This window comes from Protobothrops mucrosquamatus, unplaced genomic scaffold, assembly GCF_001527695.2.
Source record: "Protobothrops mucrosquamatus isolate PMUCROS unplaced genomic scaffold, P.Mucros_1.0 scaffold488, whole genome shotgun sequence".
Classification (NCBI taxonomy): domain Eukaryota; kingdom Metazoa; phylum Chordata; class Lepidosauria; order Squamata; family Viperidae; genus Protobothrops; species Protobothrops mucrosquamatus.
Genome location: NW_015386807.1, coordinates 250,410 through 268,003, shown reverse-complemented (window position 1 = coordinate 268,003; position 17,594 = coordinate 250,410). Strand labels below are relative to the sequence as shown.

General features: G+C 39.4%; 1 protein-coding gene across 1 annotated transcript in view; it reads right to left on the bottom strand.

Moving 5' to 3' along the window:
• Positions 1 to 1,282: 1,282 nt before the first annotated feature.
• Positions 1,283 to 17,594, bottom strand: part of LOC107288151 (rootletin) — a 96,955-nt gene continuing 80,643 nt past the window's right edge. Inside the window, exons 30-35 of the mRNA XM_015816737.1 lie at positions 15,728 to 15,750; positions 15,193 to 15,633; positions 13,427 to 13,576; positions 6,248 to 6,379; positions 4,490 to 4,669; positions 1,283 to 2,994 (exon numbers count right to left, since the gene is read on the bottom strand). Of these exons, the coding sequence (XP_015672223.1) occupies positions 2,911 to 2,994; positions 4,490 to 4,669; positions 6,248 to 6,379; positions 13,427 to 13,576; positions 15,193 to 15,633; positions 15,728 to 15,750 (1,010 nt within the window). The 3' untranslated portion in view covers positions 1,283 to 2,910. The remainder of the gene's footprint in view (positions 2,995 to 4,489; positions 4,670 to 6,247; positions 6,380 to 13,426; positions 13,577 to 15,192; positions 15,634 to 15,727; positions 15,751 to 17,594) is intronic.

Below are 17,594 nucleotides of genomic sequence, written 5' to 3'. Positions count from 1 at the left end.
TATTTATTTTAATCCTTTTCACCCTTCAAAAAATACACATCCACACAATTGCAACTGCTATGATACATTTTGTAGAAAAACAAAAACTTTACAGTGTTTGTTGGTAGCTACAAGGGGAATGTTTAGCTTTCAATGTTTGGAAGATAAAGCTCTTTTCCACTGGGACCTTGTTTTGAAGCTGCTTGTATTCAATACTGAAAAAGCAATAGAAATATCTGCTGTGGTAATTATTGCAAGGTCTGTTTCAGTGCTGAATGGAGGCCAAGGAACAGATTCCTGTGTAAGAACTGAAACTGAGCAGAAAAAGAACAGCGGGGCTCAGAAGGAACAACATCAGATTAACTAAATTCACCCATGGAAACTTTCCTTCCTTGGAACTGACTTTGTTAGCAGTGCATACATATTTTCTGGGATTCCCAGCTCTTTGCCCATGCGTAGGTCAAAAGCAGGTGGTGGAAATTAGAAACAGAACAAACGCCCTCTTGCTGCTTGGCACTTAATGTTCTAGCATTAAAGGTAATGATTTATATTATTTTATAAAATAACAAAAAAGCATCACCTATTGGTTTAGTGCTCAAACCTATGGGAGAGAGGCAGAAAATGGTCCTTGGAGGTTGGCTAAATTAATCATGATTTAGACAAGTTTAAAGAATGAATAAATCAACCCCATTATGGGCACATGCACGTCTGCATTTCATAAACAGTGAGTGGAATTGGGATTACATACCAGCATAGAAGTAGGTCTAAACTTATGGGTATATACATCTTTTGCTTTATATTGAGTCTCAGGAATTTGGAGAAAATCTTGTAGTCAATCCTATAAACTGGCAGTCTTGTTCAATCATAAAATTAAAGTCACAGATAATACAATAGATTAAAAAGCACCAGTTCACTAGAATGCCTCTACTACCCCATCTCTACCTTTCTTTTTTTTCTAGGTAGGTGAACATACTCCAAAACAAAGCAAGGAGCTGCGCCTCAACTGAACAGGATCCATCTAGAATGTAGAGGCATCCGTGGAAATAACTGTGTTGCTAGTGGTGTATTCCCTAACTCTAACCTTTCCTGCTTTTAAAGTTTTTTAGATGTTAGACTTCAAATGGAACCTGAAATTTGACAGGTACCACACCAAAGAAAATAAAAGGTTTATTAGGCACATTGGTGCTTTTATATGCCACAGTATGGATCAGGTTCTGGAGTCAAAGCAAAATGTATACAAATCGACATTAATATAAATGACTGCAAACTTCATCATCTGGTTCTTGATGCGCACCATGTAACCTCAGGTAAGTCAGCTTTAAGCAGATTTTAACCATCAAAGATTTTCTCTAAAGAATCATGAAGAGTATTTTCAGAATTCCAGTAATTCTTAGCAATCCTTAGTCTCCTTTTATGGAAGTATCAGGTTATTTGTTTAGATGAATAAATTTGGATCTTACTTTATAATACAAGTATGACGCACTGTATGGGATTCAATTTGGACAGTGGGTCCTTTATGCTGTGTTTAATCAAGAAGGAGATTAACGCAATACGGAGTTATAGGGGGACTATTTTAACTGCTGTAGCAAGACTATTTTAATAAAGAGATTTGGGGATATCAGAAGGACAAACAGATTGTTTTGCCACAAACATTTTATTGTCTGCACTCCACATCATCAGATGCAGGAAGTGATTCTCAGCCGGCTTGACAGCTTATACTATAATAAATCTGCCACAAAACTTTCTGCTGTTAAAAGTTGTCCACATTTCAGGGCTATATCTTAAATACTACCTATTGCAAACCAGTGGAAACATACTTTGTACCACATTTCTCTATAAAACAATGCAAACGGCTTTCCTCAATTTAGGAAATGTGTTTTTTACATCTTTATTTCACTCACTGACAATATGCGTTTTCCAACTTGATTTGGAAAATCAAATATTTGTAAGGAAAAAATGTGAAACAATGATAACAGGTGATGTTTACAGCAATTCCAAGATGGCTTCTTGTCATTCCCAGGGAAACCAGTGTTTGATTCCAGAAGGGATTTCTTGGAGCCTGTCAGCTGGCAGAGTGGGTGAATGTCAAATGTTAACACTTTGACATATCTGGAGTCCAGCATGTCATAAAATGACTTAGGTTTGAATTAATTTCAGCCACCTGCCACCATGAAAATGGCTTGATGTTCATAGACACAGCAAAAGATTTGATCAGTTCCTGGGTGTTGTTTTCACTATTCTTCCTAATTTCTCTGTACTGTGTTATAAATCTGGTGCCAGCAGAACTGTGTATTTCATGTTTTCATATGATGTACAGATTAATAGTGGCACTGAGTGACTGCAACCAAATAGCCGCCACATGTATAACTATGCAGGAAGAGGAAGCTTTAATTTTGCACAGTGCATCAAACAATATTTGTCAGCAGGAGGGACAAACAATCTGACAACTGATGGAAATGCAGATATATATAAATAGCAGGGTGCTCCTAGCAGGCACCTGGAATTTTAAAGTTTGTACAGCCAGTACTGAAAGCTCCAAGAGATCATGCAGGGATACACTACCCCCGGACCCAAAGAAATGAGAATTCCCTGTCAGATTTTCTAAATGAATTAGTTAAGCACTGGTGCCCTGGCTTTCAAGCATCCTAAAGGGAACAGCTGCCCGCACAGCAGGGTTTCCTCTTGGCAGTTTGCTGCCTAATTATTTGGTATTTTTACTGTGCCTTCCAAGTGTACAGAGTATGTGCTGTTTGGGTGGAGAAATACTGCAGGCTTGCATTGCTAGTCTTGGATCTCCAGTTTCTCTGTGCATCAGTTGAGTGCCCTAATGCAAGAAATGAATGAATCCAAATCTTGAGTGTATGGATCATGCTGAAGGATGGATCTGCTTTTGGGGCATCTCAGATCCAGGTGCAATGTTTGGCTTATTCATCATTTGACTGTATGAAGCACCTGGCTCAGGTACACCTGTCGTCTTCTCACTTCTTGATCCAATTGCTCTTTCAGAGAATTCACCTGCAAAAACATAAGCACAGCAAAAGATAAATACGGATAGATAATTTAATTCAGAGTTCTGACTTGAACTGCAACCAGTATCAGGGTCATCAGAGCAGCCTAAAGAATTTTTGGGACAAATCATCCTTCTTGCTACATTCTTCTAGTACTTAAAGTTTTCTGATTTTGACCTCACAAGCCCAGTAAGTATTAAAGCTGAGACATAGCAACTAGGCCATAGTTACTATGAGTCTTCATGACCATAATGAGAATTTAGATTCAGTTCTCACTTGTCTAAACCAATGCTTCATCTTCACATTAGTTCAGTTTCCAGAAATCAAAGTTGTAGGGATAGCATAAGCACTATCTTCAATTGTTTTAATTAACATCCTTAATTGTTTTTTACAGCTTCATTCCATCCCTTTCTTTGCTTCTAAAAACATGTTTTAAGAATATGAGAGCTTCAGATAGGAAATTATAGTAAGAAAAAAAATCATATTGATTTACATATAGTCCTGATGTGAAAGATTCTCCTATTTGGCTTTAATTATGATTAGGAGGCAATGCTGATCAAATGCTGCATGATCAAGATAAAAAAAGGTGGTATAAATTCAGTTTTGGATTTACTGTAGTACAATGTGGGAGGAAATCTTATACCTTTTCTTTTTGGGGGAAATGGTTCAAGTACTGCGAATATTAAAATACTCACAAACTTTCTTAATGCCAGTACATTGATGCTTCTGGTTTAGGATCGCCAAACAAAATCACATCAAGTACAGTTACAGTTCCTATTATAAGAAATTCTTGTGCTGAGCATAGATGAAAATTGAACTTTGCACCCCTCCATCAATTGTCTTATTTTATTCATCTCCTTCCTGATATTATCCTGGTAGCCTTCACTTATCTCATAGATTGACTGGGTTCTTTATGTGCATTCATAAACTATAACACGGTTTGCTTGATTTTGGCTTAAGTTCATGTGTAAATCCAGCCATTGTGGTTTTATGACAATATTTGGCATAAACTAAGCCACTATGACATGTTCCAGTCATGATGAAGACAAAAATGAATTAGAAGAATAAGTTTTGCTCATTGGACTGAAGCTTGTTTAGCCAAAGGTAATTGAATAAACTACAATCATCCATCCATCCGTTACACTAATAGGATTTCCTAAACTCATATACTTAAAAGAGTTTTATTATTCATCTAGAAAATCCAATGGACAGAATGATTTTTTCTGTCCTGCTTTAAGATTTTTGGCCTGATGTTCATTCACAGAGGAACTTGGAAGAAGCAACAAACTTTTTTCTCCTTGATGTCTTCACTATTTTGCCTTTAAACAAACCAAATCCTCAGAATTTTCTTCATTCTTTCAACCACCATCCCAACTCATAGAACCACAGGAAGTTTATATAAATCTTTCAGTGTGCATGTCAGTATTCTATTTAAAGATTTTAGACATCAATAGAATAAGGATTATTAAGAAAAAGATACTCAGTCTACACATATATTGTACCTGTTCTTCCAAATTTTTCACCCTTTGCCGATGGGTTCTTTCCTGGGATTGCAATGTCCGTTCAGTTTGGAGCTGAGCACTGCGTAGTCTTTCTGCTTCTAGTTCCATGTCTAGCTGATGCTGTGATGTCAGTTCCATTAGTTGCTGGGCATGTGTTTGTTCCAGCTCTGCAATCTGAACCTAGAATAAGTGCACAAAAATAATACCTACCTTCATGGGGGCTGTGATGTTGAACATATTAGTAAAGTGGGCTTCTAGAGTTTCATAACTGCAGGGGTTAGCAATGTTTTTGTTGTTGAAGGTCGCATGTCCTCAGAGATAGCAACAGCAAGAGGATTTGGACTTATACACCACTTCACAGTGCTTCACAACAATCTCTAGATGGCTTACAATGTTGCCCCCAACAATCAGGGCCTCATTTTACCGACCTTGAAAGGATGGAAGGCTGAATCAACCTTGAGCCTGCCAGGATCGAACTCCAGACTGTGGACAGAGTTTGGCTGCAATCCTGCATTCTAACCACTGTGCCACAAGGTACAGGTAGTCCTCGACTTAGGGCCACAATTGACCCGAACATTTCTGTTATGCGAGACATTTGTTAAGTGAATTTTGCTCCATTTTATGACTTTTCTTGTCCCAGTTGTTAAGCGAATCACAGCAGTTGTTAAGTTAGTAACAAAGTTCTTAAATAATCTGGTTTCCCCATTTACTTTGCTTGTCAGGTCACAAAAGGTGATCACATGATCCCCCTCCCCCGGGACACTGAAACTGTCATAAATATGAACCAGTTGCCAAGCATCTGAATTTTGATCATGTGACCATGGGGATGCTGCAAAGGTCATAAGTATGAAAAACTGTCGTAAGTCACTTTTTTCAGTGCCACTGTAACCTAGAACAGTCACTAAACAAACTGCTGTAAGTTGAGAACTACCTGTACTCTGTTAACATGATAGCCTGACCTGAAGCAAGTGGCGGGTAGGGCTAAAGGATTTTTTTTTGTCTCTGATAATCCCGTTTCTTTTTTCTGATTCTTCTCCTTTTTTCTCAAATGATTTTTTTTTCTTTCTTGCAGGCAGCAGGTAAGGGACAGGGCATGTTCACCATGAGCCTAAACTGGTCTCTTGTGGCAGAAGAAGACCTACATTAATAGGTATTGTATTTCCTTCTCTCAGTTATCTACATGGCTGGATTTTGTAATCTGTGTCTCTTCCAGGTCAGATCTTAGTGCATTTGGAGAACAAATGGAAAATAGACAAGAAAAAAGCATAACTGGAACTTGTTTAGCTGGTTTCCTCTTGCCATTCAGTAATTCCCCACAATGTATATTATTCTCCCCCAAATATTCCTCAAAGCACCCAGACAATTCTTTGCTTGCCAGTTGCTCATAAATTTCATTTCACCCTGTCTTTATAACGTGGTTTATAATAATTAGAGAAATTATTTCTTCTCTTCTGCAGTAGAATATGATCCATGACCTTTTAAAGAAATTGAATGTTAAGTATGAGCTTTGGCTGCTTTCTCCTCTAATTATTGTGCTTGAAGCGACTGTGAAGAGGTGATAAAAAGTAAACTATGCTGTTCATCAACACACCAGCCAAAGGGTGGATGGGCTGTTAGAACAAGGTATAAGTTTCTCAGACTAGCAAATAAGAATGCAGAAGTACACATAATATTTTTATTTTACAAAGCTCTCTATAGCACCACTTTATGAATAATTAATCTGTCCAGTAATCTCTAGATTCAATAAGTCCAACAAACCTGCAGGTGTTCATTTTGCATCATGATGTCTTCCATGTCCTGCTGTAGGCTACTCACAGATAGATCCAGCTGCCCTCTCATCTGACTGAGTCTAAAAGTATCATCTTCTTTCCCAAACTTCTCATGCTCTGCCTGCAAAAAAGACACCAAAATCCCTTATTCAAAGATAATGCTAAATTATTAATTATTTGGTTCTTGTTCAGTACAATCTGTGAACACCATTTTGAGGTACTGTTTATGAACCATAATTTGAGGCTTAACATTGGTGTGAATCAAACCGACTGAGCATGGTTGAACCCAATATCTGTATTCACTATGTGCTGTTTTCACATGCTGTAGCTTTATTTTGGCATTGATCATAACACATGCAATTCCATTTTGCTTGTTTCTGTTTTAATAATATAGTCTCTAGTATACAAGAATTATTTTCCATCAGGTTTTTAATGGTCATAATTGGTTCTGTTCATCCATCTCATTTTTCTTTCACTGCATATTGGGGGAATGTTAGATGCAAGTGTGATAGTGGATTGAGCACTCAAGGTACAAAGATAGGATGACATGTAGGAAGTATGGATGGTTTATGTTCAATAGTGAGGAGAAGCAGGGAAAGAGGATAACATTTGCAGGTGCTGTGAAAATAGGCAACATGGTGGTCATGACATCATTAAGAAGCACCGTTCCTTTAGTACAGGGATGTCAAACTCGCGACATCACGTGACGTCGCACAACGTATCGGGCCGGTTTTGCCATTGCCGGCAATGGGGTAGGCGTGGCTTCAGTATGATGAAACCGGCCCGTGGGCCGGCAGTTTGACACCCCTGCTTTAGTACATTTATCAACATTGTGTGTATATATAAATGGGCAGGACTTGAATATGATACCACAACTGTCACCTTTCCTGTTTTGACCCTCTCTGTGGATATTGCTGCATGAATGAGAAAGATAATTCAGATTCAGTTACCATGGAGTTCTTAGTAGTCCCTGAGCTTGGTTGTTTGCTATTTCATTACCCAACTAGGTAACATCATCAGTGCAAGTGGGTGTGGGGTTTGCTGCCTGTTTATACACAGTAGCTTGCCCTGCCAGTTTTGGTATTGGTGTAGTTTCTTCCTTAATGGTTTCTTGATTATTGTTTTCTGTCTGATTGTTCTATGTTGATCCCTGCTATTTGAATGTTGGCAATGGAGTTGTTGTGTTCTATATAAATCTATATCCCCATTTGATTTTCATCCCCTAGAAGACCTCTGATCAGGCTATCAAAATTGGCTGATCTAATTTTTTTCCTTGGATGCTGCTCCTGGTCTCCTGTTTGATGAACTTCTTTTCCCTTTAAAAGGCTGGCAGATCCCATTGAAGCATCTCATGGAACTGCTTTATCAGAATCCCTAACATTCCTAAGTGTTTTTGTCTCATCAGTGTTAGTAGCCAGGTCTATTGCTTTGTTTCATTTTAAACTTACCGTAAGTGGGGATTTTGACTCTTCTAGGGATTGTTTTACCATAAGCCGGACAGTTTATGGTAGTAAGCAAGCTTAAGAAAAGCTTACTTTTCTTAATGAGAAAAAAAGGAAAGTTTTGGAAAAAGGCCTTGTCTTTCTGTAGGATGCATTCCTTAAATCTAGATTCATATCTGTTGAGACAAGTTTAGTAAATGTAGTAAATGTAGAACAATTGTATTTGGGCTTCCAAACTTCAGAGTATTGAAGAAAAGGGAAGGGTTTTTTTTATATCTCTCTCTGCAATACTCTAATAGCTGGATTTTTGCAATACACACGATAGCTCTAATAAATCACCCAAAAGGCAGCCATACATCTACCAGTACAGATAACACCATTATAATGGAAAAGTGTGTGGCATCCTAGCTCAACCCCTATTTTTGCATTAGTTCAACCATTCTGAACAATTTCCGATGCCTTAATCCAAAGGGAGTGGGGAAAAAGAAAAAACACCCCTTCCAATTTTGCAAAATATGTCTCCCAAACTGAATAGGAGCATATAGGGAGAGAATTGAATTGGCTGTGGGTTGCAAGAGTTAATGGACGTATGCTATGCAAGATGAAAAACTTCCAAATAACAGCTTGGAGGAAGGGATCTTCTGTCTCTTTAAGCAGTGTACAGACTCACTAGAAGCAAATGTTAAATAGAGGAGAGAGAGGCAAAATCCAGAATAAATACATGGCCCAAATCCAGAATAAATAAATGGTCATATCCGGATTTCCCCTCTGGAGACATCAATAAAGGGTTTTATGAGGTTGATATGAATTACCTCCGCTGGCCTGATGTTCTGGAACTCATTAACTAGAAACTACCCTTTCTTCAGCTCAGGGAAAGAAGTTTTGCATGGGGGAATTCTGGGGCATTATACATACGGCTATTTTATGCTTGCAGAGATAAATGCTTGTAACATTATTTTGCCATAACAGAAAAATAGCACATTCGTCACCCTCTTCATTTCTCCAGCTAGAAAAATCTACCAAGAACAATAAATAATTTCCAACAAATGCCTGGCCTGACTCTTTCTATCACTTCTGGAGGGACCTGGCAGGAATTTTTTAACCCTTTCTAAGAATGCTCACAACAGCTAGAAATAGAATAATCATGGCTACAGATTTTTTTAAATAAAAATCATACACATAGAGCATAGGAAAAATCACCAGAACATATATATAATTAAGATATATAATTATGTATATAGTACACACACACTACATACATACATACACACAAAACTATGCCACTGCATTCCAGATCAGCTGCAACTTCCAAGTGGTCTTCCAGGGTATCCCTATGTAGAACAGATTACATTAATATACATGGGAAGCAACCAAAGTGCAGGAGGATCTCTTGGTTCAGTAATGGGCAGAATTGGCACACAAGACAGAGGTATGGAAAGGCCCGTCTAGCCATAGTACCTCTCAAGCAGGAGACAAGAGTCTAGAAAAATGCTCAAATTGCACACCAGCTCAACGTAGAAGAAGGTTAATCCATTCTGTGGCAAAAATAAGTCTTTGGCTGTGAGTAGTCCCAAAACCTACAGCCACTCAATCATGCCAGTGGTGAAGCTAAACCTGTTCTTCCCAATCCATGCCCTATTCTCCAGATATTTGATGCTATTACTTAATAATACTTACTATCACTGGGGCAGAGATGTAGAATGAAATGTCATTAGCATACTGATGATTCCTAATCCTCTATCTTCATATGACATCACCTAGCAGTATCAGGTAGATATTTCACAACAGAACCTTGTGAAATCTCAGATCTTACATGTTTAGACAAGGAACTAATGCTGGAGATAGGAGAAAAACCACTGCAATACTGAATCTCCCATTTTCATCTCCCTAAACCAGTCCAGAATAATACTACAATTATTCTACTACAATACTACAATTAATGGTATCAACGGCTGTAAGATATAAAGAAGAGACAAAATGAATCCACCTGCCACCATCCTGATCCCTCCAAATATTATCAGTAAGTGCAACTATTGCTGGATCAGTATGATAAACAGGCCTGAACCCTACTTCCTTTAGTGTTCTCTCAGTCTCAAAAGATATTTACAAGATATACTATGTTTCCCTGAAAATAAGACCAGGTCTTATTTTTTTTGTTTTGACCAAAAGATTCATTAGGACTTATTTTCGGAGGATGTCTGACTTTGTGGCCACCCGCTGGCTCCCTCCCACTGTCTGCTTGCCCATGGCCGCAACGGCTTATAGGGCTTCCTAGGGCAGATGCTTGGGAAGCGAGGGCAATGCCAGAGAATGCACCTTCAGGTGAGGAGGAGAGCAGCGTGGCTAGACAGGGGAAGCCGAAGGATCAGGCAGCACAAGCCTCCCCTGCCGCCTCCCTCCACCTGCCACACTCTTTCCTTTTACAAGCAGACAAAACTTCCAGTCCCCATCAATTCTCTGTTCAAGTGAAAAGTGTTTGGGTGCAAATGGGGCACTTGGAAATGGAATGAATCACTCTGTTTCCAAGTGCCCCATTTGGAAGCAGACAAAACTTCCAGTCTCTGTCATTTCTCCCTCCGGGCAAAAAGTGTTTGGGTATCTATGGGTGCTTGGTAACAGAGCGATTCACTCCGTTTCCAAGCCCCCCATAGTTGCCCAAACACTTTTTGCCCAGAGGGAGACTGGATTGGCTGCCTCCCCCCACTTCTGCACTCGGACTTACCTGCGCTGGCTTTGGCTGCTGCCAGTTTACTGCCTCCTGTGCTGGCTATGCCGACTCCCGCCCCTGGCTTATTTTTGGGGTAGTTCTTATATTAGCAGCACCCCCAAAAAAATCAGGATAGGGCTTAGTGTCTGAATGGGTCTTATTTTCGGGGAAACATGGTAGTGTAAGAATAACAGCTACTACATAGGAGGACAGGTAGAAAACCGACAGACTGTATCCATGAACATCAAATGGCTAACTCCCACAACAAGATGAAAGCTCCTTAATCTTGCAATACATGGTCAGGCTCAACATAGTTTCAACTGGGAAACTATCAAACCAAACCAAACCCGAAAAATGCTAAGAATTTCCTGGAAATTTGGCATTCAGATAAATCAGCCATCAATAGACATGTAAAAATGAATGTTATTTACATACCATTTAAAAGACACAATCAAGAGTCTAGGAAAGAAAGAAACAGCCTAGAACACATCCCCATCAGCATCCAACACCCAGATAAACATGAAGCGATATAGGGAAGTAACATTACTATTATCAAGGAACCCTAAAGGAGGAAGCCACACTCCGACCAAGACTGGTAGGGCAAGCTAATATATGGTATATAAACAACCAGGAAACCCCACTACCCCCATACTGATGATGTTAAGTAGTTGAGTCTATAAGAAAACATCCTAGCTCAGACAGCATGAAGAAACCAACTGTTAAATCCTGAGTTACATTCTTTTCTATTAGAATAAAAACTGCTAGCAGTTATGAACAGAGGACTAGAACAAGGCAGGTCTAACATTATCCGTTTGCAGAGTCAAACGTTGTCTCTGGATTTGTTCCACTTGATTTTTTTTGTTGCACAGGTTTATTGGCATTAGAGTAGGAAAATGGGACAAGAGTGATGGTAGATATAACCTTTTTTGGGAGCTGTATGTGGAATGCACAAAGGTCACTTAGAAGAAGCTCACATTAATTTCAGTGGAAGGACCTGCCGGATGGTTTGGATTATGCATTTCCATTGCTAGTGCTAATTAGGCTAATCCAAGAATGCCCTTGCTGATATCAAACACATGTGTAACAAATGAGTTCTGTGAATTTGAACCAGTGCCTTGATGCTGTATGCTAGTTACTTCTCTGAACAGACAAGGAAAGCAGATAACCTAAAGTGTAATCTGAAACTTCACTTTAAGGAACAATACTGTGTGCATTATTTGGATTACATCCAAAGAACATCAGAGCAGTAATCATGTACAGTATGTATAGCGAAATTATTTGAGAGGAATTGCAAAACAAAGACTGCAAATATTTTCATTTGCCAGGAAGAATAGAAATTCTATTCCTGTAAGCATAAAAAAATTCTTTTGTAAGGTTCTTTGAAAAATCTTTCTCTTTAAAACAATATTTAAAAAAATCACATTTTACATTTTACAATAGTTATCTTTTTTATTTCTGCAATTTATATGCTGCTCAATTTCAAGAAAGATTCTTGAGTGACTTACAATGATGCAAAAGACAATTAGGTGAGTTTAGGTAGAAAAGAAAGAAAAGAAAAATAACCAAACCCCCAAACCCAATGACAATCAATACTGTTTGTCAATAAGGATATTGTCAATAAGGGATTCAAATAGGAATATAATGTTTTTTTAAAATTGCTTGCTGCTATCTTATAGTGCTTAAGAATAAAATGAAAATGGAGAATAAGTCACTTTGTCTGTGCACTATGCCCTGAGCAGAAATGTAAGTCACATGCAGATGCCCATCTTACTTCTAGCTGCCATTTCCCTTTTGTTAGGGCACTAAACGTATAATCCTATAGAAATAATTATGTAATTTTTCCTTTTCCTTTTGTATATTGTAAGTTGCATATTATATGTTATATTATGTTTTAAAATTGTAATAAAAAGCAATAGTTATGAAGAATTATCAGGTTACATCTGTTTGTTTTACTATCTAAACCAGTGGTGGTGAACCTATGGCACAGGTGCCAGAGGTGGCACTCGGACCCCTCTCTGTGGGCACACGTGCCGTTGCCCCAGCTTTGCCTCCCCCTGCGACCCTCTTCTCCAGCAGCCCCCCTGAAGGAGAGTCGCCCCCGAGCGAGGCCCACATGGAGCAGCGCAGCCAAGGACATGGCAGCCAGGCAGCATAGACAAGACTCTGCCCTCACACCCCATCATGCAGTTGATGCTGCAAGGCGCGGGCAGAGGGTGTGGCCGCCATAGTGCTGCTGGGCTGCCTGGGTGATCTGCGGCGGGTCCTGGAGGCGATGAGTGGTCCTGTGGGCAGGCAGGGCGGGAGGCAGAGTGGGGGTGGGGCAGGGGGGTGGAGCAGGGACGGGGCCAGTTTTTGGGCACTCGGTCTCTAAAAGGTTTGCCATCACTGACTTAAACAATTCAAAAGGCATACCCAGGACAAACCATGGCTTCAAATTGTGGAACTTTTTTGCTAATCCTCTTCCAGTCTTCCTCCAAGAAAACTGGGTCTTGCTTCTCCAAGGTGGGAAATACCACAATACTTGACAAAAGAATTGTAAAATTCTTTAAGTTGCCTTTTCTGCCAAGAAACTTAGAACCTGAGAAAAATATTTTTTTTTCAGTGCAGGAGATGCTCTTTGAGCTGGGAGAAGTTAACTATGAAGAGTAAAGAAAGGTATGATACAATAAAATATTATAGTAAAATCTGGTGGATGCAGTTTGTTACTTTTTTAAAAAAGTATTGGTAAGGTTTTCTCTGGTTGAATATTTCAACAGGGAAAATAAGAGCCACAATAACTTTAGAAATACAAACACAATTCATAAAATTGCAGAGTTTTACGGAAAAAGGTTCTGCCGTTTTTCAACAATGACGGCATATGCACTTTTCAAAGGGAGCCTCTCTGTGACACTTGGCTTGCTATAATCCATGTAATCTTCAATTAAGGATGGAGTCCCACTTGGCTTGAAGTTGAGTCAAGATAATATGCAGCCATAAGATCATTTTGTTAAATAAATCCTCCTCTCCCATCATCACTTACTTCATGGGGATGGTGCTTCTCCTTCTCCAGATTTCTGTACTGCAGTTCCATGTCAGCCAGCCGATCTTGTAACAAATGTACAGTATTAGTCAAGCTATGATTCTGCCTCTTGCTGTCTGACAATGCCTGTCGCATGGTGTCAAAGCGATCCTGGAAAATATTATTATTATTATTGTTATTTAACCTGAAATGAAAGGAAAGAATAATTCAAGGACATTTGGTTAAATAATATAATGCTTGTAGCAGTTTTGCAGGTTTGATACAATTGCTGTTCGGAAGGTCCTGTGGATAGTCAATACTTGGAAAGCTGTGGGTCCTGATAATATCCATGGGTGAGTACTTAAGGAGTGTGCTGACCAGCTGGCTGCTGTTCTTATAGACGTCTTCAATCTCTCGTTGCATCAGGCCATGGTTCCATCATGTTTTAAAACTGCAATCATTGTACCAGTGCCCCCAAAAACTATAATCATATGCCTTAATGATTACTGTCCAGTTACACTCACTTCCATTATGATGAAGTGTTTTGAGAGATTGGTAAAAGACTATATGGTTTCATGCCTTCCCCCTACATTTGACTCATTACAGTTTGCCCATCAAGAGAACCGCTCTATAGAAGATGCATTTTCTTGTGTGCTTCATCTTAGCTTGGCGCAACTGAAGGGGAAGAATACTCATGTGCGAATGCTGTTTGTTGATTTTAGTTTGGCATTCAACACAATCATTCCTCAGCATCTGGTGAACAAACTGGGCCTATTAGATTTTAATACTCCTATACGTAATTGGATACTTGATTTCATTATTGATAAGTCCCAGTTTGTGCGAGTTGGAAAGAAAGTTTCCAACTCCATCTGTGAGTACAGGTTCCCCACAGGGTTGTGTCCTGAGTCCGCTACTGTTCACCTTGATGACCCACAATTGCTTTATTTTTGTCATATTTATGTAGTGTATACTGGAGGTGATAACCCTTTGAGCACTGTATGCAACGAAATTTCATTTTAATGTATGCCGATTAGTGTATGTTCAAAGTGACAATAAAGTTATTATTTTGTTCTATTCTGTTCTGTTCTAGTGATCATTTCCATGATTAAAGATAATCTGGCAAACCAGCCTGCCTCTTCCATTGCTTCCACCACAGCTCAGACCATTGGAAAGGAACAAACTGTACTGCAATATTAATGAAAAGTGTGGGGTTTTTTTCTTTGCACTGATATTCTTTCAGAAATTATTAGGAACAAACAAAATTAATTAGTCAGATCTTTAACTCATCCAGTTTATAACTGTTTATACTGATGGACAGCAACTTATAAGTTTCAGGAGGGGACCAGCTCTATCAGGAGATGCTAATAACTAAATTTGGGTCAATATGCATGCAAAGTATGTCTTCTACTACATACCTTCTTGGATATTTTAAAAGTTAGTAATCACGGTTTATGGTTTAAGACAAAGCACACTAACAAGACATCTGAATTTGGGTTATTGGAGAAAAAAAGAGCATGATATCAATGAAATTTTGAAAGGATGTTACATGTAGGAGATGCTGCAGGGGCTTACCAAACTGAATTTGGATTCTGATATCAGCTGTTTCATTTAAATACTTTTGAATGATTCAGTCATGGCTTTTTTTTCAAAGAAAGCAGGGGACGTGTAACAGTTACCCAGTATTGGAAAGGGACTGATTTGCACAGCACAATATTGCTGAACTTTAGATAGTAAGATACTTAATTGAGATGTGCAGGTAAGATGTGCAGGTAACTGAGTTTTCATACCTGGAGCAGCCGACGATCTTGCTCTGCAGCTGTCAGGGCCTTTTGGAGTTGTGAGATGTTCTCCTGCAGGGAGGACGTTCCAGCAGTAGCACTGGAGAGTGCCTGAGACAGAGTTTGTACCCGATCTTTGAAGTGACTTTCAGTGCCTTCCGTCCTGGCTAGCGAATGAGTCAGGTGGTCAAGCTCTCGTTGCAGTACTGCAGTTTTGTTTTCCTTTTCCCCTAATTGGCATCGAAGTTCTTGGATTTGCTCTAGCAGGGACTGGATTTCTTCATCCCTTGATGTCAAGCTCATTTGTGTTCGTTGTAACTCTCCTTCCACTGCTCTACGGCTCAGCTCCAATTTGGTGGCCCTGCTCTCTGCCGCTTCTAGAACTTCTTTTAGCTTCCATTTTTCTGTTTCCAGTTTGGCTTCCTTGGTTTTAAAACCTTTGACTTTTTCCTATAATGTAAAAACATCTTGAACACCAAGCTTGGGAGAAGAGCAGCTAACTTTGTGGACTGGCCACCAAAGCCAGGTGAAATCAGAGCCTTACTACAAAACTACCACAGTAGAATCCTAGAATGTAAAAGTAGAAGAACCTTTAGACCCTATCAATGCCTCCTCTCCTGCAAAACATGTGTAGTAGCGACGACCTTGGATTAAATTATGGGAACATCTTATATCTAGGAGTGCTACTACAGATGTCATTTAAAGCCTCATTCTGCTGACTATTGGCACTACTGGCACACCACTGAATAGCTAGTCAAAGAACAAAGACTAGTGCAATGCCCACTCATCTAACAATGAGAACACTAATTCAGAGAACCTGGTCTTTACCCACTCCAGATGGATATTATCCGTATGGGCTGTCTCCCAGTAGAGGCAAAAGTGAGGGTGAAGGTTCGTTCTCTGAGCTTGTGGGTTAGTTTCTGAATGTTTCGTTACCAGGCTAGGTAACATCTTCAGCATGAAAATGTTACCTAGCCTGGTAATGAAATGTTCAGAAACCAACCTACAAGCTCAGAGAATGAACCTCCATCCTCATCTTACACCAGAGGCAAAAGTCTCTCCACTCAACCTTTTTCTTTTAATGTATTTGGGAGGCTCTTTGCAATTTTGGGATCTCTCCTTGCTGCGGATTTGTTGCCCCACTGACCTGTCCTCTCAGAGTTTTTTGGCCACTAGTAGGTACCTTGGGCTTCTACTTTTAGGAAGTTGCTGGACTAGCCATGGAGAACCTAGATATGGCAACAGTTTGTGTTGCTAAATACCTTTGCTACCTAATCTGGCTAATACGTTCTCTTTGTGGATTCTTTACAAACCATAAAAACGACAACATAATAAACGTTACCCACTAGTAATTGAGAGAGGACATAATTCCTAACGGTTAAGGTTTTAGGAGTTGCAATTCTCTTTGGCTACACAGTACAAGGAAGAGCAAGTGTGACCTTGGATTTGATAGTTCTAAAACTGTGTGCAGTGCACTGACATAATCTCTTAATTTTAAAGATGAAGAGGGAGTAAAATATGAGTAGTAAAATTATAAAGGTTTGAATATATCAGATCAAAACAAGAATATAAGATGTAATAAACAGGAATTCAATTAGGAAAAAGGAGAAATGGCGGGAAGTTCTGTGTTAATTAAAAAAATGAGCAATAGATGCAAACATAATTGAAATAAATTAACTGCAATATATTTTTAGAAATATTTAAAATTTACATCAATATTGTTCTTTTTTTCATTTTTTTTCAATTTTTTATTAATTTTCAAATAAACAAATTCTAAATACAAATATGGTGTACATTAATAAAAAAAACATATTAAACATAACCATATTTTCAGAGGTGCTCGGCAGCCCCCCCCTGCATCCGCCCTCTCTTTCACCCTTCCTACCTACTTCCCTCCTCCTCTCCTCCCCTCCTACCCACACCTCCTCCTCTCTTTCAACTACCCTACACATCCCACCTCCTTCCTTTCCTCATCCTTTGGATGCAGTCTGGGGGTGCTAATCGAGCACCTCCTCTTTAAAAAAATAAAATAAAATAAAATACATTATTCTATAACATATTAATACACCAAATTTTGCATATCTCTACCCCCCACATCCCCCCCTTTCCCCCCGGACTTCCCAGAACTGAGTACAGGGATAAGCACATATCATCACATATCTAAATAATACTACCCAAACATAATACAATCAAGTTAGATCAAATTAGAACACAAAGCGCTCCATGGCATCGGACCTGGATATCTCCGAGACCGCCTTCTGCCGCAGGTTACCTCCCATCGGCCGGTACGCTCCCACAGAGTGGGTCTCCTCAGGGTGCCGTCAGCCAGACAGTGCCGGCTGGCGACCCCCAGGGGGAGGGCCTTCTCGGTGGGAGCCCCCACCCTCTGGAACGAACTACCCCCAGAGATC